Source organism: Mustela nigripes, chromosome 13 (assembly GCF_022355385.1).
Source record: "Mustela nigripes isolate SB6536 chromosome 13, MUSNIG.SB6536, whole genome shotgun sequence".
NCBI lineage: Eukaryota > Metazoa > Chordata > Mammalia > Carnivora > Mustelidae > Mustela > Mustela nigripes.
In genome coordinates, this window is record NC_081569.1 from 516,145 (window position 1) to 540,611 (window position 24,467).

The 24,467-nt window shown below is 59.1% G+C and overlaps 2 protein-coding genes across 6 annotated transcripts in view; one reads left to right on the forward strand and one right to left on the reverse strand.

The window, feature by feature from the left end:
* The window catches only part of ACSBG1 (acyl-CoA synthetase bubblegum family member 1), a 39,069-nt gene extending 29,698 nt beyond the window's left edge, over positions 1-9,371 (forward strand). For both annotated transcript variants that reach the window (XM_059371379.1, XM_059371380.1), the window contains 9 exons: positions 266-346; positions 429-578; positions 889-1,065; positions 1,707-1,888; positions 2,654-2,884; positions 3,368-3,585; positions 6,769-6,908; positions 7,310-7,556; positions 8,765-9,371. In XM_059371379.1, the coding sequence (XP_059227362.1) occupies positions 266-346; positions 429-578; positions 889-1,065; positions 1,707-1,888; positions 2,654-2,884; positions 3,368-3,585; positions 6,769-6,908; positions 7,310-7,556; positions 8,765-8,850 (1,512 nt within the window). In that variant the 3' untranslated portion in view covers positions 8,851-9,371. The remainder of the gene's footprint in view (positions 1-265; positions 347-428; positions 579-888; positions 1,066-1,706; positions 1,889-2,653; positions 2,885-3,367; positions 3,586-6,768; positions 6,909-7,309; positions 7,557-8,764) is intronic.
* An 848-nt stretch (positions 9,372-10,219) lies between these two features.
* Positions 10,220-23,815, reverse strand: IDH3A (isocitrate dehydrogenase (NAD(+)) 3 catalytic subunit alpha). Of its 4 annotated transcripts, none has more exons than XM_059371382.1 (11): positions 23,568-23,815; positions 19,966-20,004; positions 17,856-17,914; positions 16,609-16,723; positions 15,252-15,439; positions 14,767-14,900; positions 13,961-14,063; positions 13,802-13,866; positions 12,729-12,813; positions 12,167-12,319; positions 10,220-10,874 (listed from the first exon to the last, which is right to left on the reverse strand). In XM_059371382.1, the coding sequence occupies exons 1-11, from the start codon at positions 23,812-23,814 to the stop codon at positions 10,791-10,793; spliced, it is 1,272 nt and encodes a 423-aa protein (XP_059227365.1). In that variant the 5' UTR covers position 23,815; the 3' UTR covers positions 10,220-10,790. The 4 variants fall into 4 exon arrangements, with proteins under 4 accessions (XP_059227365.1, XP_059227364.1, XP_059227367.1 ...); XM_059371381.1 differs by having other exon boundaries at positions 19,942-20,004; XM_059371384.1 differs by having other exon boundaries at positions 17,856-17,939; positions 23,568-23,670.
* Between the last annotated feature and the right edge of the window lie 652 nt (positions 23,816-24,467).

A 24,467-nucleotide genomic window follows, 5' to 3' on the forward strand; every position in this document is an offset into this window, starting at 1 on the left:
CCCCCCCCCCCACCCCCCGTCTTTCACAAAGTTCTCTGTCATGGGATAAGCCATACTTCACTCAACCAGGCCCTGGGATGCTCGGTTTTCTCATGAGGGGACAGCTCTGCATCAAGAGAGACGAGTGTCCCACTGAGCTGCAGGTCAGACTCTAGGAACCCAGTGACCAAAGTGCCCATCAGGCAGAACACCCAGACATGGGGCTTTTCTCAGCAGGTAACTTCTCTTTTTCAATGAAACCCCATTATTTTTCCTGCCAACCCAGACCTGGAAACACCTGCCACATCTGAGGGCCGCGGTCATATACAGAGACGCGCCACCGAAGAAGATGGCCAACGTGTACACGGTGCGTGGGGGCCGCGGGGGGCGGGTGGGGCCCGTCTGGCCGCCCCACTGACTGGGCGCCCGCGCTCTCCCTCCTGCTGCAGATGGATGAACTCTTGCAGCTGGGGGACGGGCTGCCCGAGGAGACCCTGGACGCGGTCATCGCCACCCAGCGGCCCAACCAGTGCTGCGTCCTGGTCTACACCTCCGGCACCACTGGCAGCCCCAAGGGCGTGATGCTGAGTCAGGACAATGTACGTGGGTCCCAGCGGGGTGGGTTTGGCCGCAGGTGGACCTGGGCGCGGGACCTGCCCTTACAGCCCCTGGGGATGCTCCTTTGGCCCCTCCGCTGAGGGAGGTAGGACACATGGGACGGCCCCTGGTCTGTGGTCCAGACCAAGTCCACGGAAGGCGATGGGGAGGGGAAGGGTGGCCTATCCTGGGAGCTCCCTGCAGAGACGTCCAGAGTTGGGGGGTGCCTGAAGAGGTCACCCAAGCCCCCCAGGGTGAGCACTTCCAGGACGGGCTGTGGGACCCTGCCGGGCCTATGTACCTGTCCTCTAGATCACGTGGACAGCACGGTACGGCAGCCAAGCTGGCGACATCCGGCCAGCAGAAGTCCAGCAGGAGGTGGTGGTCAGCTACCTGCCCCTCAGCCACATCGCTGCCCAGATCTATGACCTGTGGACGGGCATCCAGTGGGGGGCCCAGGTCTGCTTTGCCGAGCCTGACGCCCTCAAGGTCAGTCTGCCTCAGTCCGAGCAGGGGTCTGTGGACATGCGCTCTCGTGTATGCACCTGGGAGCGTGGGAGTGAGTGGGTCCCCCGCACACTTATCAGCCAGAACTCTCTCTGCCACAGCCAGCATGGCCCATGTGGCCCAGCAACAAGGGGCTGATGCCGGTATGTGGAGGAAAGGGGCCACGTGCCATGAAGGACAGGGCGTCCTCAGAGGAAGGCTGTGGTGCACGGCCCCCTGCTTCCCAGGCTCATCAGCTACCCCGTTCTTTGGAAACTGATTTTAAGTAGGCGGAGAGCTCTCCCGGACCCCCCCGCCCCCGACCGGCACTCGGCCCGACACCCCCCCCCACCTCCAGCCCCAAAGGTCCCCTCGGCCATCCTGCACCGGTCACTGCTGGGGGGAGGGGTCAGGTTAGAGAGGAAAGAGGGCTGGCAGGAGACCAAGCAGCGCTAAAGCGTCGGGCCACACAAACAGTGGGGACGGCCGCCCAGCAGCCGCAGACTGCGCGGAACATGGCATGTGCAAGGGTGCGTGGGCACCTGAGTGGGCACCCGGGGGACGCTGTGGGGGTGCGCCCCTGACGCTGGTGTGGGGGCCTCCTGGCACTGAGCCGGCGGGCCTCCCTCCCTGGTGCCGGACAGGGGAGCCTGGTGAACACGCTACGGGAGGTGGAGCCCACGTCGCACATGGGGGTGCCCCGGGTGTGGGAGAAGTTCATGGAGCGGATCCAGGAGGCGGCGGCCCAGTCTGGCTTCATCCGGCGCAAGATGCTGCTCTGGGCCATGTCGGTGGCCTTGGAGCAGAACCTCACCTGCCCGGGCAGGTACGGGAGGCCGGGGGAAGAGGGGCGGCAGGGCGGGGGCACAGGGCCAGCAGGCACCCGGGGATCTGCTGGGCGGGGCTTGTTCTGGGGACCCCTGTGCGGAGGCCCAGCACACACCGGGCCGGAGACCTCTTCCAGACGGTCCAGGAGACGGTCCCCACCTCTAGGTTCTGGCTGGCAGGACGGCCTCCCGCCCTCTGGGTGGCGTTCACCTCCTGGGAGTGGTTCCTTGCGGTCTCCTGGGGGATTTCCAGACTCCATAGGGGGCCAGGGAACGGGGCACGGTGATGCGCCCTCTTCCAGCCTTTCCAGCCCCAAAGGGACCCCACGGCCATCTGACTGCTTGTCCCACGCCCACACAGCCCTGGGGACGGTCCATGGCATTGCCCTGGCCACCCCCAGCAGAGTTGTTTTCCATCACTAGTGAGTCTGTGAACCGGCATCAGGTCTCGTGAGAAGCACACGCATGTCCACAAACATGGCCTCGTGTGCACAGACAGGGACAGTGGACACACATGGGCGACTTGTCTGTGGGCTTCAGCGGGGATCACGCCCATTGGCCCTGCGTGTCCGTGCAAACAGACCACAAGGTTCCGCACACAGACGGCCCAGCTGGGCTGACCTCCAGGCTCGGGGTGCGGTGCACACGGGGCACAAGCACCCGGGCGTGCGGGCCCGCTCACGGCCAGCGAGCAGCCTCCCGATGCCCCCCTCGCCCCTGTGAGCACATGTGTTCCTCCGCCGACCACTCCCCACTCCCCGCAGCGACCTGAAGCCCTTCTCGGCCCGACTGGCGGATTACCTCGTGCTCGGCAGGGTCCGGCAGGCGCTGGGCTTTGCTAAGTGTCAGAAGAGCTTCTACGGCGCGGCTCCCATGACAGCCGAAACGCAGCACTTCTTCCTGGGCCTCAACATCCGCTTGTATGCAGGCTACGGCCTCAGCGAGACCTCGGGCCCCCACTTCATGTCCAGCCCCAACAACTACCGGCTCTACAGGTACCCATAAGCCTCCTGCCCTTGCTGGACCCTGGGGCCACCACAGAGTGGCTGTCCTGAGCCATCACTTCCATCCTGGGCCAGGCCCCTGGGACCAGGCGTGCGCGTGGTCTCGGCCATGCTGTCCCCGGGGGCCTGAGGTCGCAAGCTCCCCCCTCCCCCATCCCCCGCCACGGGTTCTGGCTCCGTCCCCTCCCTCCTGTAGAGTGGGGTGTTGTCACAGGCTGTCCCTGCTCCACTGGGGGGGGAGTAGTGGGGAGGGCAGGGCATCCGGCTCTCCGCTCGGCAGGGAGCCTGCTTCCTCCTCTCTCTCTGTCTGCCTGTCTGCCTGCTTGCGATCTCTGTCTGTCAAATAAATAAGTAAAATCTTAAAAAAGAAAAAATACAAAAGCTCTGGAGGCTAAGAGGGAGAGGTTGGAGAGATGCTCCTGGCAGAGTCTGACCCTAGACTGAGGCCCGACCAGCCCCCTCGGCCGCCCGCAGCTCCGGCAAGGTGGTGCCAGGCTGCCTGGCAAAGGTGGTGAGCGAGGACGCCGAGGGCATCGGGGAGATCTGCCTGTGGGGCCGCACCGTCTTCATGGGCTACCTCAACATGGAAGACAAGACGCGGGAGGCCATTGACGACGACGGCTGGCTGCACACGGGCGACATGGGACGCCTGGACGCGGACGGCTTCCTCTACATCACGGGGCGGCTCAAAGGTGAGCGCAGCCGACGCCGTGGCTGCAGGCTTGGGGGGCACGTGCCGCGGCCTGGGTGCCCCGAGTCCTGAGCCCGTATGGAGCTCGTGCACTTGGGCTGACAGCATCGTAAGAGGACGCCCAGAGAGGGTAAAGGACTTGCCCAAGGTCACCCAGCTAGTAAATGGTGGGGTTGGGCTCCAACTCCCTAGAGAAACAAGGCAAGTCTTTCCAGAAGATTCTGGGGCATAAATATCATGCATTTTTACATGCAAAATGGGTATGATATTGAGAACACAGATTGGATATAAAATTTAGAATAAAGCAGGAGACTTCAGAGAAATTTCCCATGAGGGATGTGGCCCTGGCAAGGGGGACAGCTGGGGACTTGCACGGAAATAGTGTTTTGCTCACTGCCCAAGGGGATGTAAGCCCAAGCACATCCCTGAGGGGAGATCTCTGCCTGCTTCCCAGGGGAAGCCAGCTCAGTGAGTGGGGGAACAACTCTGCAAATCTCGCAGGCAGGAGTGCCATTCAGCTGGGCTCTGAGTGTCACAGGGGGCCGGCCCTCTGGGCAGAGTCTGGGCAGGCCTGGCTTGAGCCTTGGGAGGAGCTGAAACCGTCCCGGCTGCCAGCCCACTGCCCAGGGCTGTGAGATCCCTGGAGGCACAGTTCTGCCCTGCCCGGCCAGCTGAGAGCGCCGCCTAGGGCCCTGCTCGGTGACAGCAGCTGAGGGCCAGCATGCTGACGGGGAGAGTAACCAGAAACATCCAACCTGAGTTGGCCCTCCTTTCAAAATAGTATGGTTAGGGGTGCTGGGGTCAGGCGGCGGGGAGCCCTGTCGGTGAGGTGTCTGCCTTGGGCTCAGGTCAAGATTCCAGGGTCCAGGGATCGAGTCCCGCATCGGGCTCCCTGCTCAGCTTCTCCTTCTCCCTCTGCTGCTCCCCCTGCTTGTTCTGGCTCTCTCTCTGTGTCAAGTAAATAAATAAAATATTTAAAATAGTATGGTTAGAGGCTGGAGTCCAGCCGGCTTTTCTGCAGATAAGCATCTACGGCCCAGCCTCCGTGCGGAGGAGACCGTGCTCGCGGGCTCACCTCAGGGGGCCATGTGGGAGCCGCTCGTCCGCCTGTCCTGGCACCGGAGGATCTTGTGGTACGGCTGTTATCTGGCTGAGTGAGGCCCACAGCCTCGGTCTTCATGTTTCAGACGACCTTGGCTGGAATCATGCCAGTTCCCTACAAGATTTTGACTTCGGTATAAACAAACAAAAAAACCTCCACGTGGTCAAACCACCAGGAGCAAAGACAGGCGTCAAGCCAGGGAGAGGTACCTGTAGCTCCTGAGGTGGGCACCGATGGGCGGAAGCGACACGGCCTGTCCCTGGGTTTCAAACCTTCAGCTTTGTGTCGCCCAGCCGCGTTTCCTACTGTGCGGTGTGGAGGTTTCTGCACATTTCTCCTTAGATCTGCTCCCGCGTATCTTATTTTTGAGGTGCTACAGTACAGAGCATCATTTAAAATGTGCTTCTACTTCTTTGCTGCCGGCGGAGGGGCCTTGTCCCACGGGCTGGGGTCATGTGACCCCGGGGGCGCCAGTTGGAAGCTGGCGGCTTCCAGCTCTCTGTGCACAACACCCGATCGTCTCAAATGCTGACAGTTTCGTTCCTTCCTCTCCGTTGCTTCTGGGTGTTTCTCTTGCCTCCTGCGCTGATAGGACGGGCAGAGCAGCAGGGGGTAGACGTGGGGACAGTGGCCGTCCGTGGACCGTTCCTGATCGTGGGGGAACGCTCCCAGCATTCGATCCCTGAGCGGGGATTTTTGGAAAGGTGCTCCTTGCCGTGCCCAGCCTGCTGAGGGCTTCTATGCACACTAACGGGTGAAAGACAGTGGTAGGAGGTGGGGGAGGGGCCAGAGAAAGTCCCAGAAAGAGAAAGGCCGGGGTGCTGACGGCCGCTGGGCTCTGCCTGGCTGCGGTGCCCTCGCTGCCCCACCCCTGCGCCGCCGACAGACCGCGGTCTGCACGCCTCCTGTCCGGCCAGCCTCGGGAACCACTCCTCTATCGCCCCGCTCGCCAGCGTCCTGAAGCTCCGAGCCCCAGCTCAGCGGCCGGCACCCACCCGGGCAGCCCCTCGCCAGGCTCTGGAGGGGCCCCGCTGCCCCGCCGTTGCCTCCCTGCCGCCCCAGACGCACAGGTGTGCCCTCTGCCCACGAGACCCAGTTCACACTCAACATGCAGCCGGGCCACGAGCCTCGCTGTCCCACCACCCTGGGAGCTCCCTGCCGCCAGGTGTCCGCACGGGACCTGCACACAAGGGGACTAACTCCTCCTTGTTGAACTAGACCTGGGGGCTAATCCAGCAGAAACTGGCCAGGTGTGTTGAGCAAATGTCCGCTTACCACCATCTGGCCTGGCCGTTAACCGCCCTCCAGGGAGGAGCCCAGAGCGCTAAGTGCAAACGCTGGTCTCGCACACGTGCCCGCGGCGGATGCCTGAGTGAGTGAGGCAGTGGACGAGGCCTGGACGCTGGGACTGCAGCTCTGAGGGGGGGGGCCGGCCCCCCCAGAGGGACAAGGGCTCCCTGAGAAGAGCACGTGGGGTGTTAGACGGAGTCGGGAGGGCTTGTTGGGAAGGTGCAGGCGGGGGGAGAGGCTCACGGCAGGAGCTTGGGAACGGGCTGTACCGTGTTCCTGAGGCTACTCGACCTTGGACAAAACACCTAACCGCCCCAGGCCTCAGTTTTCCCATCTATAAAATGAGCTGCTTTCTAGGCCGGTTGTGAGGGTTCAGTGAACCACTGCACATGTAGGACTTAGCACAGTGCCTGGCCCACGGTGCGTGCCGGGTGCCTGCCAGGGAGCGGCAGCTCAATTGTTGGGTGACAGCGGCACGTCCGGGGTGCTGGGTGAGGCCTGAGCAGGCAGAGTCTTGGACGATGAGCCAAAGAGTGGGAGCCCCAACCAGGCATTGCTCCAGGAACTGCCCCGTCCCTCAGTAGGTATCCCCCCGGCAGGTGTATCTCCCAGTGGGTGTCCCCCAGCAGGTGTGAGGAGCCTCTGAGGGTGTGGCACTGCCCCCCGACCCTGAGTATCCCCAGTGCTGCCAGGCGCTCCTGCCTCCAGAGGCTGGGGCCAAGGCTAGGGTCCTGGTGCAGCCGGGGCACCTGGACTGAAGCCTATGCCGGGGGCCTGGCCCTGCCTCCCCAGAATTAATCATCACAGCGGGCGGAGAGAATGTGCCCCCTGTGCCCATCGAGGAGGCTGTGAAGACGGAGTTGCCCATCATCAGCAATGCCATGCTGATCGGGGACCAGAGGAAGTTCCTGTCCATGCTGCTCACCTTGAAGGTAAGTCGGAGGGGCTGGCTCTGCAGGGGGTGTGGGTCTGGTCCAGGCAGAAGCCATGCTCGGCCGGGACACATCTATGTCTCAGACTGTTCTGGGCTAACTCGCTGGCTGCCTGCAGTGGGGGCGGGCAACACAAGAGGTCACAAGGTGCTGTGATGATCCATTATAGTCCAGCTCAGCCTGGCTCCCCAAGGCTCCTCCCCTGGCTCTCCCTGACCAGATGCTCCAAGCCCAGGCTGCTGAGCGGGGAAAAAGCCCCTGGTTTTCCTGGCTGAGGTCCTTCTGGCTGTCCTGCCACCACGGGCTCTTTGGAACAGCTCGTGGTGACCCACACCCTCCGAGACTGGGGCTTGGGTCTTGTGGGCCGAGGCTTGGGCCCGATCTGACCTCTGGCTTTTCAGTGCGTGCTGGACGCAGACACATCTGAGCCAACGGACAGCCTGACGGAACCAGCTGTGGCCTTCTGCCAGCGGGTGGGCAGCAAAGCCACCACTGTGTCTGAGATCGTGAGCACCAAGGACGAGGCCGTGTACCAGGCCATCGAGCAGGGGATCCAGAGGGTCAATAGCAAGGCCGCCGCCCGACCCTACTGCATCCAGAAGTGGGCCATTCTCCAGCGGGACTTCTCCATTTCGGGTGGAGAGCTGGGTAGGGCTTTGTTTTTCCTGCTTGTCTGTTCTCACTATCGCGGGGGCTGTGTGGGCAGGCAGGGGCCACAGCAGGCTGGCGGGAAGCAGCCAGGGCAAGCAGAGAGCCACGGACGGTCCCTCCTCCTGGAGGGAGGACACGGTCGCGCGGTGCCGGCTCGCGCCCGGTGGGAGTCTGCCACATGCACTAAGTGTGTGCTGGAGCCTATGAATTCAAATGTACAACATTTAACTTTGCTCTGACTGGGGGGCCGTTCTCCCCTGAAATCACAGTGGGAACAGCAGGCAGACCCCAAGGCCCTGGCTCTGGGGGCTCAGCTCATGTACAGGTAAAGGAAGACCTTCTGGACCCTGGTCCGCGAAACCAGGGAAGCTGCAGTACAGCCCCGGCTGGACAGAGAAGTGACTCTCGGCTGTGGCACGTGGTTCGCGGCCGGGGGAGGCGGGATGGTTTCTAGGACAGCCTCTGGCCCGTGAGGCTGCAGCAGCACGCTGAGAGGCCCTCAGAGCGTGGAGCGCATCTGGCTGGCACGAACAGAGGGACACAGGTGTCCTCTCTGACCAGCTCCGGAAAGGCCTTTGGTTCTGAAGTGTCTGGTGTCACAGCCCAGAGTGCATTCAGCCTCTAAGCTGCCCCCAAGCTACGTCGCACTTGTGACTGTACTTTAGAGGAGCAAGGACAGGGATTTGGGAAGACCACGGTCGGCGGAGGTGGCGCTCCCAGTCTCCCCCGCCCGTCGGGCAAACAGAGTGCAGCGTCCGGCGCGGTCGTGTGCATGGTCCCCGGCAGCTTGTCAGGATGTCAGCCGCTTGCCTGCTCGCCCGTGCGGCTGTTGGCCGCAGCCTTGTCCTGAGGCTGCCCGTGTGCTCCCGGCACAGTGGCTCGCCGAGAGCCCCGGACAGAAACCGTAGTTGTGCGGGTCTGTTTGTCTCCATCATTGATTCACCGAGAGAACAGAAAATGCTTGGGGAGGACCAGAAATGGGTGCAGGATAAGGAAGGCGGCACCTCATGGTCTTTCGTGATGCCTGGTGGCCCTTCGGCTGCGGGCACAATGCTGGGGCAGTGGAGGGGGGCACAAGGGTGTAGCCGCAGGGGCTGGGTCACGGGGCACCACCCAGCGGGCTGGCCTCACCCAGATCCTTACACACACCTTCCCAGGCTTCGCGGCGTCCGGGCCTCACTCCCTCTTTCCATTTGCTCCTTTAGGTCCGACGATGAAGCTGAAGCGGCTCACGGTTCTGGACAAGTACAAAGACATCATCGACTCCTTTTACCAAGAGCAAAAGAAGTAATCAGGGGCCATCTTCCCAGCTTCCGCTGAAGACGGCAGGTCTTTGGGAGGGCCGGCCTGAGCTCCGGGCGCCTTCGGTCTGGGCGCTCGGACACCTGGCAGGGCTGTGAGGTCGCCGTGTCTGGCCACGACATGGGCCTCTACGTTTGCCAGGTCCGGGGCCAGCAGCAGCTGACGACTCCAGAAGCTTCCCATGTGGGTAGTTTTAATTTTAAGCATTGCTTTTTGTCCAGGGGACGCATGAGCTCAGCGCTCGCCCCGGAAGTAGCAGGCAGGTGGCGAGCTCGCGCTGGGGAGGAGGGCGGGGACAGTGGAGAGGACGGCTGGAGCTCCTTCGCACGCTGCCGGAGAGCCAGTACTTAGAACTCACCTCCGGGCTGACCTGCTCTGGAACCGCGGCCGCTTCTGTGCCTGTCAGCACCAGGACACCTCACACTTGCCAGCTGATCTGATGCTTAATAAAACCGCCGCCGCCTATCTGATTGTACGGGTGTGATTTGAGTATTAAACCGTTTAACAGAATTGCCAACAAGGACCTGGTTTTTCTTGTCCGTGGAGCAGGCGGGCCGGGTCGGAGTCATGGCTGTTTCACCCATGGGACCATCGCGCCCCGGAGCCCGCGGGGCACAAGACGGCGTGGAGGGGCGCACGCTATAAAGGCTGGCGGCCTGCGCCAGCCCCACACCCCAAACACGCGGAGCCCCGCCAGGAGGCGGGCGGGGAGAGGAGGCCCCTCAGTCCATTCTGGAACTGTCTATTACAGCAGACCCAGGAGCCACGGTCACTGCGCCACCCAGCGAGCAGAGGAAGCCACGGCCTGAACAGACCGACACACACGTGACACTGTGGGGACCAGCCTGAGGCAGCACCCAGACGGGGACCCTCGCTAAGGAATCCCACATGCTCAGGGCGTGGTACGCAAAGTCCATGGGTCCACAACGCCGTGCGGGGTCCAAGACAGGACTGGAGTCGCTAACAATAGTGACTTAGCGTCTGACATAAAGGACAAAGGTGCTGGATGGGGAAAGAGGCGGGGGGGGGGGGGGGGGAGGGGGGGGGGCCGGGGGGGTCAGTGGCGTAGCCCAGGCTGGACCGCGGGCTCATCTCTCACTGGCGCTGCTGAGGCAGGACAGCGGGCAGGGACTCGGTGCCCTGGGGACAGGGCAGGCCGGCCAGCACCCCCAGTTTAACCGCAGCCACAATCGAGGCGGTAGGGGCCTTGAGCTGCTACGGGCAGAGGGACACGTGCTGCAGGGTCCTGCAGCCGCCCCTCCGCTCTGCTAAAGCTCTCCCGGAGAAGGGTGCGTCTCCAGGTAACAAAGTAACTGAACCCACAAGCCTTATTAACAAAAATTACATCGCCCATTACGTAGTTCTTAAAGTCTTTATTCACGTCAGTAGTTCACGTTGCAGGACGCGCCTGTCTACTCCCCACATCGCTAAGAAATATGCCGTATCCACTGGTTTTGACCTGAACTTTCCAGGAGTCCTCTCCCGTGCCCGTGTAGTTTTATAAGAATATCACCTTTACTAACATGTCGATAATCTATTTTGTTTCTATTACGTTCTTCATAAACCAAGGAAAATAGGTTTTCTTTAAAAAGTTATGTTTTCTCTTATTAATTCTGTATCGTATTTACAGCTGAGGAAAAACCATTTTAACCGAAATGTAAAATGATTAACATGGCAAACGATACAGTCCACTCAGAATTTACAAAAAACATACACCAGATAGACACCGAATAAATAAAACCAGCACTTGGGGACAGTCCTCGGAGAGCATGCCTGGGGACGTCACCGGCAGCCTCTGCACAGACTTTGCTCAGAACAGGCAACATCTAAGTGGCCCATCAGGAAAGAAGCGAAGCAAACTTGGGCACGACGGGCGGGACCTGCGTGGCTGGTGGGACGGACGGGCACAGACGCCGCGCGCGCGGGGCCTCAGTCCAGATCTCGTACCCGACGACAGATCTCGTCCGTGAAGTCGGAGCACTTTGCGTTGCCTCCTAAATCTTTTGTTAAGCTCTGCGAGAAGAAAAGAGCCAAGATAAAAGGCAGCCACGCGCTAGAGCACAGCCAGGCTGGCTTCCCAGAGCGCTCCGGGGAGACGCGGGCCGAGCTGGTCCGGCCGCCCTCCCCGGAGATCAAGACCCCCACCCGGGGTGACGGGCCCAGTTAGCGCACATGGAACACCTGGCGAAGCCAGGACACGCTGGCGACAGGGAAGGAGGGAGGCTCTCCAGAACCGTGCCTCTGTCAGTACAGCACACCCTAAGAAAACAGTCGATTGTGGACCTTTAAACGAAGCACAAATCCCTTGGGGGAAGTTTCAAAGTTTAAAAACCAGAGTTGACCTTATTTGGGGAAGCTGAGAAACTTCCGAACTGAAGGGCCAGCATGAGTCCCGCGGGGCCCGACTCATAAGCCGGACACAGCGCGGCTCCCAGTCCGCGGAGACGGCCCGCCGGGCGCTCCGGCCCACCGGCTCCGTCTCTCCTCTGACGAGGGAAACCCTCCCGCAGCCCGGTCGTCCACCAGCCTGTCCTCCCTTTGCTCACAAAGGGACCCCGAGACACTTAGTTCTCCCGTCCCACCGCGTCCCACCACCTCCCGCACAGCTCCAAGGGCCACCGTGGACCCCTGCGGGGCTGGTACAGCCGCTTGGAACAGAGCCTGTGCCTTCGAGGCCCAGCCTCCTCCCTGCCCATGCGCAGAACCACCAGACCGGGCCCAGCCCGACTGCGCACCAGCCCCAGCTGCCCTGGAGCAGCGGTGGGAACTTGGACAAGGCAGGTTCCCTCACCGGGGGAGGGGGCTGCTCCCAGCCCGGACCCCCCAAAGGGGTGGAGACGGACAGAGACGCCTTGTGTGGGGAACACACAGTCACGCAGTACTGACAGCTACGAGGGCTGCTTTCACGAAAGCTTCCTTACCCTCCCAACTCACATAGAGTGTTCCATCTCCACACACCCGATTTGCACAAACCGCTTGGCCCCCCGCCCCCGTGACCGGGACCTCCACTCCCCTGGCTGTGGAAGATCACGCAGACCTTATCAGGGGCACCACCCGGGTTTGCGGGGGAAGGGGCAGGGACCTGGCCCAGATCGTGCGCCCAAAACAGGACATCGAGGCCTCAGAGGCTCCGGGCCCCAAACCATGTTTCCTCCAGCAGCACACGGGTGTCTCTGGCCGGTGCTTCCCAGGCCTCCCTGGAGAAACCCGTAGCTCCTCTCCCCAGAGCACACACCGCATGTGCTCGGGAGCCGAAGCCTGCTTCCTCCACCCAGATGCAGCGTGCACAAGACGACGACCCGTACCTTCCCGTCCTTAATCGTGGCAAAGCACGCGGTCTCCACCCTCGCCGCATGGTCGAAAAGGCCCATGTGCCGCAGCATCATGACGGCGCTGAGCAGGAGGGCCGTGGGGTTGGCCATGTCCTTGCCCGCGATGTCCGGGGCAGTGCCGTGAACCTACCGGCGAGAAACGCAAACATGGTCGGGGGACAGCCACAGTCCCCTCCCAGAGACGCTGTGCCCCATCACGTCCCTTATCGTCAGCCATGGGGCCAGGACAGAAAGCCTCAGAAAAACCAAGAGCCAGAATAACGGGGAAAGTGCAACAATGCAGACTGAGGACCCTTTCCAACTTCTGCGGAGTGCTGCAACCCAGGAAGGACACATCATAACAAGGACACAAAACAAAGAAGGGGGAGGTGAAGGAATGAACCACGCTCGTACGCACAGCCCAACGGAAGCACCGTTTTCTTATGACTCCTGGGAAAACTCAACACTTGAACCGTATTTGTGCAGATAACCCGTCCTGGAACCTCGGGCCGTTCCTAAGTGAACGCTGCTTTTCCCATGTCACCCAGGTCCTTACCGACTCGAAGATCGCGACCCCGTTGGCTCCAATGTTGCCACTTGGTGTCACACCAAGACCTCCAATCAGTCCCGCACACAGGTCACTGGGGGCAGAAAAACATTTCAAAGGGTGGTCTGAAAAATTAAACACCTCGCCCAGACTTTGGATTTTATCTAATATTTTTAAAGGATTTTATTTATTTATTTGACAGAGAGAGAGAGCACAAGCAGGGGGAGCAGAAGAGGCAGAGGGAGAAGCAGGCTTCCCACTGAGCAGGGAGCCTGACGCAGGACTCGACCCCATGACCCTGAGATCATGACCTGAGCTGAAGGCAGCGCCCCGGACTCCATTCTCTGCCAAAAGGAACCAGAGCTCCTTGAGAAACAGCTGATCTGGGACCACAGTCAGAAAACCAGGATGGGCCGGAGGCAGCTTACTGCTGCAGAAAGCAGATGGTGGGCTGCGTCCAGAAGACATGACAGCTCAAAGGGACACGCACTGACTAACACAGGTAATGGTTGTGACGGTTATACCCGTGAGTCAAACGGACAGAAGGACACAAGTAACTATGAGAGAAGGGAAGCGACTATCGCGGCAGAACGCCGACTAACAGACGGAGCAGTAACGGCCACCTCTGCGCGTGCTGGGGAGGGGCCCACCAGGAGGGGGAAGGCAGGCTGAGTGCGAAAGAGGGAGAAGTGACGTTAGCAGGGGTGCGCTGCGGGGGCAGGGGACACACGAGCTCCTTGTCCATCTTGTAACTTCTCTGTAACTCTGAAATGACGTCAAAAGTCACAACAATTTTGTAAGAAGGACTGCCTCCTGGCCTCACACACTGCAACCAACCAACCAACGAAACCGCTCCGACAGGGAAGGAGGCGGGTCATCAGAGCACGGCCCAGAGCCAATGTGGCAAATTAAACGCATCAGCCATCCAACACGTGATCACTGACGTCCCCACCACCGCGCCAGGACCCAACTCATCCGACACACGCTGTTCTTTTTGTATTTGAATGAAACTCCTTAAGCCACATGCATTTCAGGGCACGTGCAAATAAGCGACAGGCACGCCGCCGCCGAGCAGGGCTCACCTGAGGATGTCTCCGTACAGATTCGGCATAACGAGGACGTCGAACTGCGACGGGTCCTGGACCATCTGCGAGGGACGCACAGTGAGTTCAGCGACCAGCAGCTGGGCTGCCGTGCCCACGACAGTCGCGGAAAGCAGGCGAGCAAGCACTTATACTTACATTCAGACACACTGTATCAAGGTACATCTCATTAAACTTAATATCTTTACAGTTTTCAGCAACTTCCCTGCATTTTTGCAGAAAAAGCCCATCTGACATTCGCCTGTATTTAATCAAATAAAAATGGTTGAAACAAAGGTTTGCAGAAAGAAAAGGGTCAGGTCAGAGAGCAAAGTTAAGTTCAAGAAGTGTTAGTTCCAGAAGCCCAGACATCTGATTTCAATCATAGTAAAATTATTTTTTAGGCAGTTAATAAAAAGCAAACTGAAAATGGGGATTTTTCTGGAAGTACAAGAGGGCATAAAAATGTAAAATAGTCTGATCATAATAAAAACTATTATTTTTAATAGTTCTGTCCAGCAAAAATGAAGAAATGTAAGAAAATGTTAAGACTGACTCCTTTAAATGGTTGTACCACTGGACACACCCCAGCCCTCTCGCGGGTCAGGAAACCGTGTCTGCACCCATCCAGAGCTGCCTTCAGCAGCCTGGGGTGAGCAGAGGGTGACCGCCGAGGACCCGTCAGACGGCACTGGCCGGGCAGCCCCTGGCACACGGCCGTGTCAGAGACGCTGCCCCAGCCCACTTGGGACACGCCTGCCCTTCAACCTGTGTGGCCTCGGCTAGGTGACCACACCAGCTGGGGATCTAGTCTCCACTGTCTTGCTCTGATGATGCCCAGTCCCTCCTCCCCGCCAGTCTGCTCACAGACAGAGCTGCCCGGCCCGCTGGCCGGGGAGAAGGAAGGGACGCCAGTCGCTGAGCCCCCCGACGGCAAGCGGGGCCGCGGCCCAGCAGGGACTCACATGATGTTGGCTTTGTGCACGGCCGTGACGTTGCTCCGGTGGTTGTTGCGGGCGTACTCGAAGGCGAACTCTGCGATGCGCCTGCTGGCCTCCTCGGTAATGAGCTTGATGCTCTGCACAACCCCGTCCACGATCTGAGGGGGAGCAGGTCAGCCTCACTGCGCGGCTAATGCTGGGCGCCCGGCCACGGGGGACGCGTGGGGCTCACGGCAGCCCCGGCCCCCAGCCCTGGGAGGCAGGCGTCATGGGGCCCACGAAACAGATGGGGACAACTGAGGTGCAGAGGCCACCTGCCCCAGAACACACCTGTGAGGGGAATCGAAACTCCCAGCAGATGCCCGCCCCAGGCCAGTGTCCAAGCCCCCAGCTCACAAAGGTCACGGTGAGCCGTCCCCGCAAGGGGCTCCCGACACCGGGGGACCCGAGTGACAGTCCCAAGTGCACAGAAGGCGACGTGAGTGAGAACGTGCGTGAGACGAACGTACCACGTGCTCGATGCCGCTGTACTCGCCTTCCGTGTTCTCCCGGATGGTGACGATGTTCACGTCGGTGTAAGGGGTCTTATAGCCCTCGATGGAGACACACGGACGGACGTTCGCATAGAGGTCGAACGTTTTCCGCAGCAATAAATTCATAGATGGGTGACCAGCTGCTATTGGGGTCTTTAAAGGGCCTGTGACAAAGGACACCCGGAGGACACGTTCAGGACGCGCAGATGACAATGGGGTACGTTCTGGGGCCGCCTTTTCTTCTTCTTTAGGGATACAAGTACAGAATGTTGACTTAAAGTTCCAGGTTTTCCTGCTTCACTTTCCCACTGGGGCGCAGTCAGGATGAGAAGTGCCTTGTGACACGGGCACCGGGCGTGCTTCCGGTGGGCACACCCAGGCCACATGCTAACCCACCTGGGCTGCCACGCAGAAGGCCTGTCCCTGACTGTCCCCCTCCCGGACTCAAACAAAGGAGGAAGAGTTGCCTGGAAGCCTTCCGGAACATGACTACACTCAAAAACACCACACACCTCCCCGGGGAGGACTGGGCGTGGCAGTATCTGACCCTCCCCACCACCTACAAGGTGACAACATTCCCGCTGTCATTTAGGGGAAGGGTTCGCCTGGGTGGCTCAGTGGGTTAAGCCTCTGCCTTCAGCTCAGGTCATGATCTCAGGGTCCTGGATCGAGTCCCGCGCTTTGGGCTCCCTGCTCAGCAGGGAGCCGGCTTCCCTCTGCCCCTCCCCCGGCTTGTGCTCTGTCAAAAAAAAAAAAATTATCTTGAAAACTAAAAATAAATAAATAAACTAAAAGTGAAGGGAAACAACAAAAGCAAGAGTAAGAAACCAGCAGAGCCCCCAGCACTGAGGGGCGGAGGGGGCACTTGAACTCGCGCGTGTCTGTACCCACAGCCTGTGCTCCACGGGACCCAGGCACGCGCTTGTGTTTTCGATCATGACCTGAAGCACGTATTAATTTAAACAATAATAAAAACGTGGAAAGTGTGCAAAGGTAAATCTGGGTGAACCCACACACAAACACTTCCGTCCGACACTGGCCAGCAAGCCTGTACTGTTCTTACGGGGAACATGCCCAAGTGAGAGACCACCTCGCCGTGACCAGGCTGCTCCGTGCGGCGCCGGCAGGAGGGCAGGGAAGGCGACCCTCCACGCTGCGCACCCACAGCCACGTGTGTGTGTCAGCCGCACACCGGTACAGACGCGCGGGAGAAAGCCGAGGCCGCCCCACGGGGACGGCTGCGCCGCAGCGTGGTCGGCCCTAGCTCCGACGGCACAGCCCTGCGCGAGCACAGGACGGGCGCAGAGACGCACCGAGGCCGCTCGGCCGCTACCTTTCAAGCCCATCTTGTTCTTATCCATGGACTCTCTGGCTTCGGGAGGGATCATCCACTTTCCTCCGGGTCCTTGGATGGCCGTCACATTCCGCTCCTCCCACTGAATGGGCGCCTAGATGCGGCGACACAGAGCACAGTGAGCTGCAGGCCGCGGGGGTGACTGGCACCCACCTCCAAGGACCCGTCTTCCCCGTCGGAGGGACTAGTGAAAACGCACAATAAAGGTCCAGAAAGCTCCCGGCATGCGAGAAGAGATGTCATTCCCTAGTGTGACCGGAGGGCCTCTCCGCGCCAGCCTGTCCAGTCCGCGCCAGGCTGCCGCGGCCCCTTATTCTTCTCCCAACTCCTACCGCGGTCAGAACACCGCGGCGAGAGGAGAAACACGGCCGCCCAGGGCACAGGCATGAACTGGAAATCATCGGATCATCGAAGACTGCACAGTAGAAAACTATGCACAGGAAGTGTCCGGAAGAGGCCAGTGTGTGGACAGAAAGTAGCCAAGTGGTGACCCGGGGCCGGCGGAGGGAGGGGCGGGCTGGGAGGGCTGGGGGACGGGCAGCGAGCGCGAAGGACAGGAAGATTTCTGTGTGGGCGGTGACAACAGTCTAAAATTAGACCGTGGTGCTGGCCGCACAGCTCAGAGCACGCACCGAATACCATGGACTCAGACCGCGTTGCAAAGCAGCGAGTGTGTGGCAGGTCGGCTGGACCGCAGTACAGCTGTGGGGAAACCCCAGATACGGTCCATAATCCACACAAGGGCCCGCCAGGGTCCCCTTCTTCCCCAGATGCGCCCCGGCAGCCAGCACAGGAGACTCCCCTGCTGCTTACGGAGACGCGCTCCGAAGCAGCCCCCTGCGCGGAAGGCTGCGCCGCCACGATAATCGTTCCCACGCTTCAGGGTGACCCCACAGCGGGAATGTGGTTTCATCTTTCAAAATCTCCTACGCGGTTTTTTGGAAATAGCAGCTCTGGTCGGGTTGGCAGGAAGGCAGGGGCGAGGCGGACGGGGGACTGGCAGGGCTGAGCCCGCGGCCCAGCGGCACAACTCGCAGGACTGCACACGATGAAGCCAGCCTACGCTCCTGTCCCCACGGCCGCAGCGAGCCGCTCTGAGCCAGGGTCGTGGTGGCGACAGCGACACCACCCCACCTCCCACAAGTTATCCCAAGAGCTCACACACTCCAAATGCCCAAGGAAAGTTCTCTACAAATGATCATTCCAGACGTTTTCCCGGCACTTACTTTGGCAGCATCAAAAATCTTCATCACGGCAGCTGAGATCTCGGGGCCGATGCCGTCGCCTGGAATTAGAGTGACTGTCTGAACCTGAGCGTGAGAATCACCGAAAAGGACAGTCAGGGTTAACTCTGGAAGGTCCGGAAAGAACATCACTCGCAGAGAAATCCAGCTCCCGGGGGGCTGCTCGGGAAGACCGGGAGGCCTTCAGGAAGAGAGCCGTCCCTCAAGGGAAGAGACTCTACGCTCCACCTGAGTTCCGAGGCCTTCGTAAGGCTTACGTGATGCTCTTCAGATAACACAAGAATCAACTACTAAGCAGACTTCCCAATTGATATTTTTTTCAGACAAGCTACAAAGAGGCCAATTAATTCACGTCTGGGCAACCGAAGAGAACAGAGTTCCCACCACGCTCGTCACGGGAATCCGGAGGGCTTCCCGTGAAGGCAGCTGCTCCCTTGCCACAGGGACTCTAGGGAGGTCTGTCCTACCCCAGCTGCTCAGGCTTAAAAACACTTTCAAACACGTTCCCAGAGGACTGCTGCGGTCTGTTCTAGAACTCAGAGAACATCGGACTTCCAATCACAAGGGGGTCCCCGCATTCCTGAGTCCCTCTGTGACACCGGCGCCTCAGTGACAGGTGTCACCTAGGGAGCCCGGCGGACTTTCTGTGGGGCCTACAAGAGCAGCACGTATAGTCACACCTGAGAGTCTGCGCTAGCCACAGAATGACAAGGTGTTTATAACGCAACAGCAGAGCTTTAGGACAAAGACTCAAACTAATCAAGCCGGCATTTCAAACGTAGAAATAAAAATGTGTAAAGGGACGTGACAACGGGACCTCAGTGAGGTAAGACCATATTCACACAGCCTTTCCCCTTCGGAGACAACAGGTCTCAGGGGGACTTGCTCTCAGTGGGAAGTCTGGTCTTTTCCCGAGTAGCTGCCTGCGCTACACTGTTGTAGATCACGGACTCAAGGGTCACTGGTCGTCTGCCTTCCGCTGATACTCCCTGAGCAGGTGGACTATTTCTGAATTTCTCTGTTATTACCGAAGACATCTTTTAAAAATTTAGTTCCTCTTCTTATTTCTTTCAAATATAACCCCGTCCCACCGGGCAAATATCTTTACAAAACGGACAGCTTAAATCACAGCAGAGAGCGCGGGTCGCCCCGTCAGCTCTGAGCGCATCCGAAACGCTAGCGCGGCCAGCCTGACGCTTGAAATGCAAGCCTCGTTCTGCGTCTTTTGCACAAGCAGGAGCCCGAAGAACCCTTCAGCTGCTTCTTCCTGTTCTCCCACCACGTAAAACAAACGCCATCAGGCCACCAGAAGAATCCACTTTTCTTCCACAGCACAGAAAGTCAATGGAAGAAAAGAGGTTCGAAGGTCTTACAAACCCGTCCCAGAGTAAGACGCTGTAGGGGAGCAGAGGAATCATGGAATCCAATCGAATTCTGTAAGAAGGGGATAACCAAAACCCACAGGAAGTCGCTGACCCACAGTCTTAGAATGCTCTAACAGTGTGGTGTCAGCTCTTGAAGCACAGAATTCCAGGCTGGGGGTTCTAAAAGCAGCAGATTTAATGAGAAATGGGAGATCCACTAACATGTCTGTAAAAACTGTGAGAGGCCATGCGAGCCTGTGGGGCTCAGACAAGTCGGGGGCCCTCCTAACAGGGGTCCCTCTATGGTTTTTAGGGAAGCTCACAAAATAAAAATGCAAAGCAGGCTTTGAAGGTTCTCAACAATTTTCTCTCAACTTGTACTAGTTTAGAAAGAAACCGTCTTACCAAAGTGAGATTGCGAAGGGAAGCGACAGGCTCAAGGGTGATTTCTATTTTTAACCAGGCTCCTTTAAGACATCAATGTGACAGGCTTAACAGAGCCAGCTGTAAGGTAATTCTTAAATGTGCAAGTGATCCGATGAATTTATGCGTGTCAGCCAAGAATCTAAATATCCAGTGTAAGTGGGACACGGTTTTCCCAAATTTTAAGTAAATGGCAACAAAAAACTGTATCATAAATGTGTTAGAGCATCTTTCTTGAGAAACTTCTAAAACGAAAAAATAAAAGATGGAATTATACTCACACCACCGGCAAAACCTCTGGTCACCTGTTTTTGGTTGTGGAACACCCCCAGCAGCCGAGAGACCTACATCAATATCAACGAAGAAATGTCATGCACAGAATTAAACCACGCACAGTGAGGAGTAGAGATGAGGCCGTTTCTGATGACTGAGGATGCGGCAAGTCTGCACACGTAATTCAGGAACTTCTATATTAGCTCGATGTGACGAGCTATCTCAGATTTGAAAACCTCAGTTTTTGGCTTACCTTTGCCTTGAAAATTTCAGTACTATGTACTTTTACATTTCACTTGATGAATTTAAGTTGCCCAAAAATGCTGAGGGTCAAATGAAGCTATCCCTTTGAACTCAAACACAGAAATTTTCTCAGACGATCTGGAAGGTTTTAGGTCAACATTCTTGACTACCGGGTCATTTTGGGGGGAACACATATTCAAAGAAAACTATCACAAATTTTAAGCTGGAAGCGTCCTTAAAAATTCCAGAGCCCAACTCATTCATTACACAGGTGGAGGCATGGCGTCTCAAGGGTCGGGATCTGCCTACAGCTGCAGAGACCAGACTACAAGTCTCCTGACTCCCAGTCCAGTGCTCCTTTGGTGGAAGGAACTACTGACGGAACCAGAAGTGCCTGTTCTTCTCCCATGAGTATTTAGTAATTACACTTTATAAAAACAAAATATAATAAAGTTTATTTAATACCATTTGACAGCTATGTCACACAGAATGAAGATTTTACTTATTTTTCTAGTAATACAAGTAATTATTATTAATTGTCAGGAAAGATACAGAAAAAAGCAAAGTGACCCCCTAACCCCACTAGCCCAAGATGTTACCACTGGTATATTGGTTTCTACTCAATGCTACCAGACACTAGAAACAAATTTTAAAAGGTTACTTTGAACTTTAAAAACTGAGTCATTGAAAACTGGTACAAAGTCCTATTAAGAAACTGGGTCCACAGACCATAGGTACTAAAAATTCATTACATGTTATAAAGGTAACTTTTTTTCACGCTAGATACGTAAGCCATCTGTTACACCCTGGCTTGGTCTACCCTCCTGGGGATGGTGCTCGTAAGGTCCAACCCTTTGCAGTCACCCTGGCGTCCACTAACGAGACACCAAGCAAGAGCCCAGCAGGTGCGAAGGGCTGGTGTTCTCTAACCTGGCATGTACAGTCATCCCTCCGAACACTCTGTGCCAAAACCGGTGGCAAAAACCTTAATCCCAGAACATGATTCATCCACAGACAGACGGGCCCCTGGAAGAGAGGCTGTGTAACAGCACTCGGTGACAGGAACAAGATAAAATGTGACGAGCTCGTCTGCCCAGCCCTGCCCAGCCCAGCCCATCCCAGTGAGCGAGAGGGGGAAGACAGTCATGCAAAACGGGCCCATGTTCTATGACAAAAAACCCAACCAACCCATGATTTAAAATGTCAGTCTACAAGCACAAAGATTTTTATGTCTTCATTGTCGGACCTCCAAGTGCCGACAACAGCACGGGGCTCACAGGAGGTGCTCAATGAATGCATTTTGGAGAGACACAGGCCAGCCTTGACCATCTCTTTTATCTGACAAGTCCCCACCCCAGCAAACATCTTAACACTTGGGACGATTTTCTCTCAGATGGTCCACTTTGTCATCTCTCCCATAGAGAGATGATCTTGGACTAAGGCAGTAGACACCTAAGTCACTAAAATGACCCAGAACTGTAAATGACATGAGATTTTTTTAAGACAGAGACGGTGTTGTACTTCACACTGCATCTGTACACACATTACATTACGTTACCGCTACAAAACCTGGAGAGGCAGCTGGCAGTGGCCCGTTTCAGATTAGGAGACTAGGGCCAGGCTCACGGAGCGTGACCTGGGCTGACTTCAGGTGTTGGGCCGTCTCGATCCACGGCTCCTTGTTCCCTTCACATCTTCACAACCCAACTTAAATATACACAAATACAGTGTTGGGTGTATGGCTGGTCTCACTCCCTACATGTTTGCTGCTGGGGAACCTGCTCGTTGTTTACTAGGGCATTTCAGAACCAGAAAGGTCTTTAGAAACCTAGTATTTTCTCTAAATAAAGCCTTTTTTTTAGAAAAAAAGATTAAGCTGCAGACCACTTTTTCAGATTAAACCCTGCACATACCCCCAAGAGAGGAACCGCTCTGCCCGAAGCATGAGCCCAGCCTCCCCAGCATCCCGGGGAACATGGGGCTCTGCAGCACCTTCTCGCTCAACCCCTAAAGGGAGAAACGGGCCCCACAGAGGTCCAATGCTGGCCAAGGGCCACATGGGCGACCACGTCAGGGGAGACCCTCATTGGATCCCACAGCCCAGCAGCTTCTGAGCACCCGCCGTGTGGTTTCTCCTTGCAGTCTGCGCGGCAGGCAACGCAGGCTGACCGGCACATCATCACCGGCAGCCGCCTGAGCCCCTCTCTGAAGCGCAAGGAACCCACCGAAGACAAGGCAGTAAGTGGGGGCGACCTCCATGACGAAAGGTTTGATTTCTGCTGAGACCATGACCAGAAATCACTTCACCTTCAGGAGCAAATGGGGCAAAATAGTGACCGTCAGGCACAAAGCCGGTCCGGAGAGGCTGACAAAGCAGACCTCACTCCCTGAGGCCCAGGAACGCCGCCCGCCGGGGAGTGCAAGATGGACAGGGAATGCTGGGGAAGCTTCTGGGCTGCGCCTGCGGGTGAACTCGCGCCCTCCCAGGACCGCGTCCAACGCTCAAACAACCCCCTACAGACCGGCGCGCCAGCCCAGAGATGTGAAGCAGCCGCTCAAGGTCACACAGCCAACCCGCAGGGCTGCCCCAGATGCAAACCTAGGTCTGACGGGGGGCAGACTTTCAGAGGAGCGCTCTGGTCCCTAAATCACAGTGACCTGGGATGCTCTTTAAGCTCAAAGCTAGGGAGAAAAATAGCAACAAGTTTTACCAAAAAAAAAAGGGAATTTCCTGCGGCAGATTTCCAGGGGCCATGCTTGAAGCGCAACAGGAGACCCAGGGCCTACTCTTCCCTGTGCCTGCCATGGGGTGACCTTGGCCACGAGTAGGGAGAATGGGACCGACAACGAGGAAGCGGGACGCCCAGGGCCGCCCCCAGTTCCGACCCCGACTCCCCGCGTGACCTTGAGCGGCGGCGTCTGCAGAAACGAGCCCAGGAACCGCGGGGGCCCTGACGCCCCTTCCGGGTTCGGCCCCCGCCCCGAGCTGTCAAGGGCAGCGACAGGTCTCCTCGAGGTCGCGGGGCTCTCCGCAGGGACAGGGCGGGGTGGGGGTGGGATGTCCCGGGGGCGGGGGGGTGGCCCGCGCCGTGTGTGGCGGGCCCGGGTGTCCCCGCGAGCGGCGCGGCGCGCGCCCGGGACACCATCCCGCCCCAGCCCCGCCGGCCGCGCTCGGACCCCCGCGCCACCCGGGACCCGCCACCCCACCCCGGCCGCCGCGCGGCGCTTGCGGGCACACGCTGGCCCGGCCGTGACCTTGGCCCGCCTCCCGCGCGCCCGTCCGGGAGCGCGGCCGCCCGCACCGCCCGCGCCCGTCGAGGCCCGCGCGCAGCGCCGCCGCCGCTCGGCCCGCGCATCCCGCGCGCCGCACACCCGCCGGCCGGGCTCTCACCTTGGAGATCCACGCGGGGCCCGCCATCGCGTCCTTCCCGGCGCCGCGACCACAGCAGCGGCAGCACTGCGCAGTCGCGCAGTCCGGGCTGGAGCCCCGCCCCCCGCGGGGGCCACGCCCCACTCAGGCCCCTCCCCGGAGCCCCGGTCCCGCCCCTGTCTGGTCCTGCCCCGGACGGGCGTCGTCTCTGTTGACCAATCGCCTGCCTCTCCTCGCAGTGACGTAGAGAGACGCGACCCGGAAGCATCGGGAAGGCCCGCCCCCTGCTGGGACGGGCGAGACGGTGCGGCTCACCGCAGTTTGCAACTTCGTGCGGCTACTGGGGACGCCTCGCTGCGTCACGCTTCTGGTTTGTGACGGCGTCACCGACGAGTGGTCCCGGGGTCCGGCGGTCGGCCGTGAGCGCTGGGTCCCGTCCGGCGCGGGCCCGCGAACCCCGGCGTCGGGCGTCACGGCCGCGCGGGGCAGGCTGCAGGCGGGGCGGGGACGCGCTGGGGGACCTCGTCCGGGGGCGGGGGGCTGGCCGGGGAGCCTCGTCCCGGGGCGGGGGGCTGGCCGGGGAGCCTCGTCCCGAGGACCCGGGGCGCCGCGGCGACTCCCTCTAGGGCCGCCCCTGCCCGCCCTGCAAGGTGGTGCTCAGGTGAGAGATGACGCCCAGGGCCTCCGGGAGATAAAACAATCTACCACGGCTACGCCTGCGGCCTGGGCAGGGCCGGGGGACCTCGCCAGCCTCCCCCTGGCTCTGGCGGTCTTGGGGCCTGGCGATCCGGCCCTGAAGGGTCCGCGGACTCTCTGCCTCCGTCGCCTCCAGGCCTGCCCTGCCCTGCCCCGGCCAGCCCTCCTCCCGTCTCACTGGACCCCGGCTTGCCAGCTCCCGGCTCTCCCTCGCTCGCTTCTCAC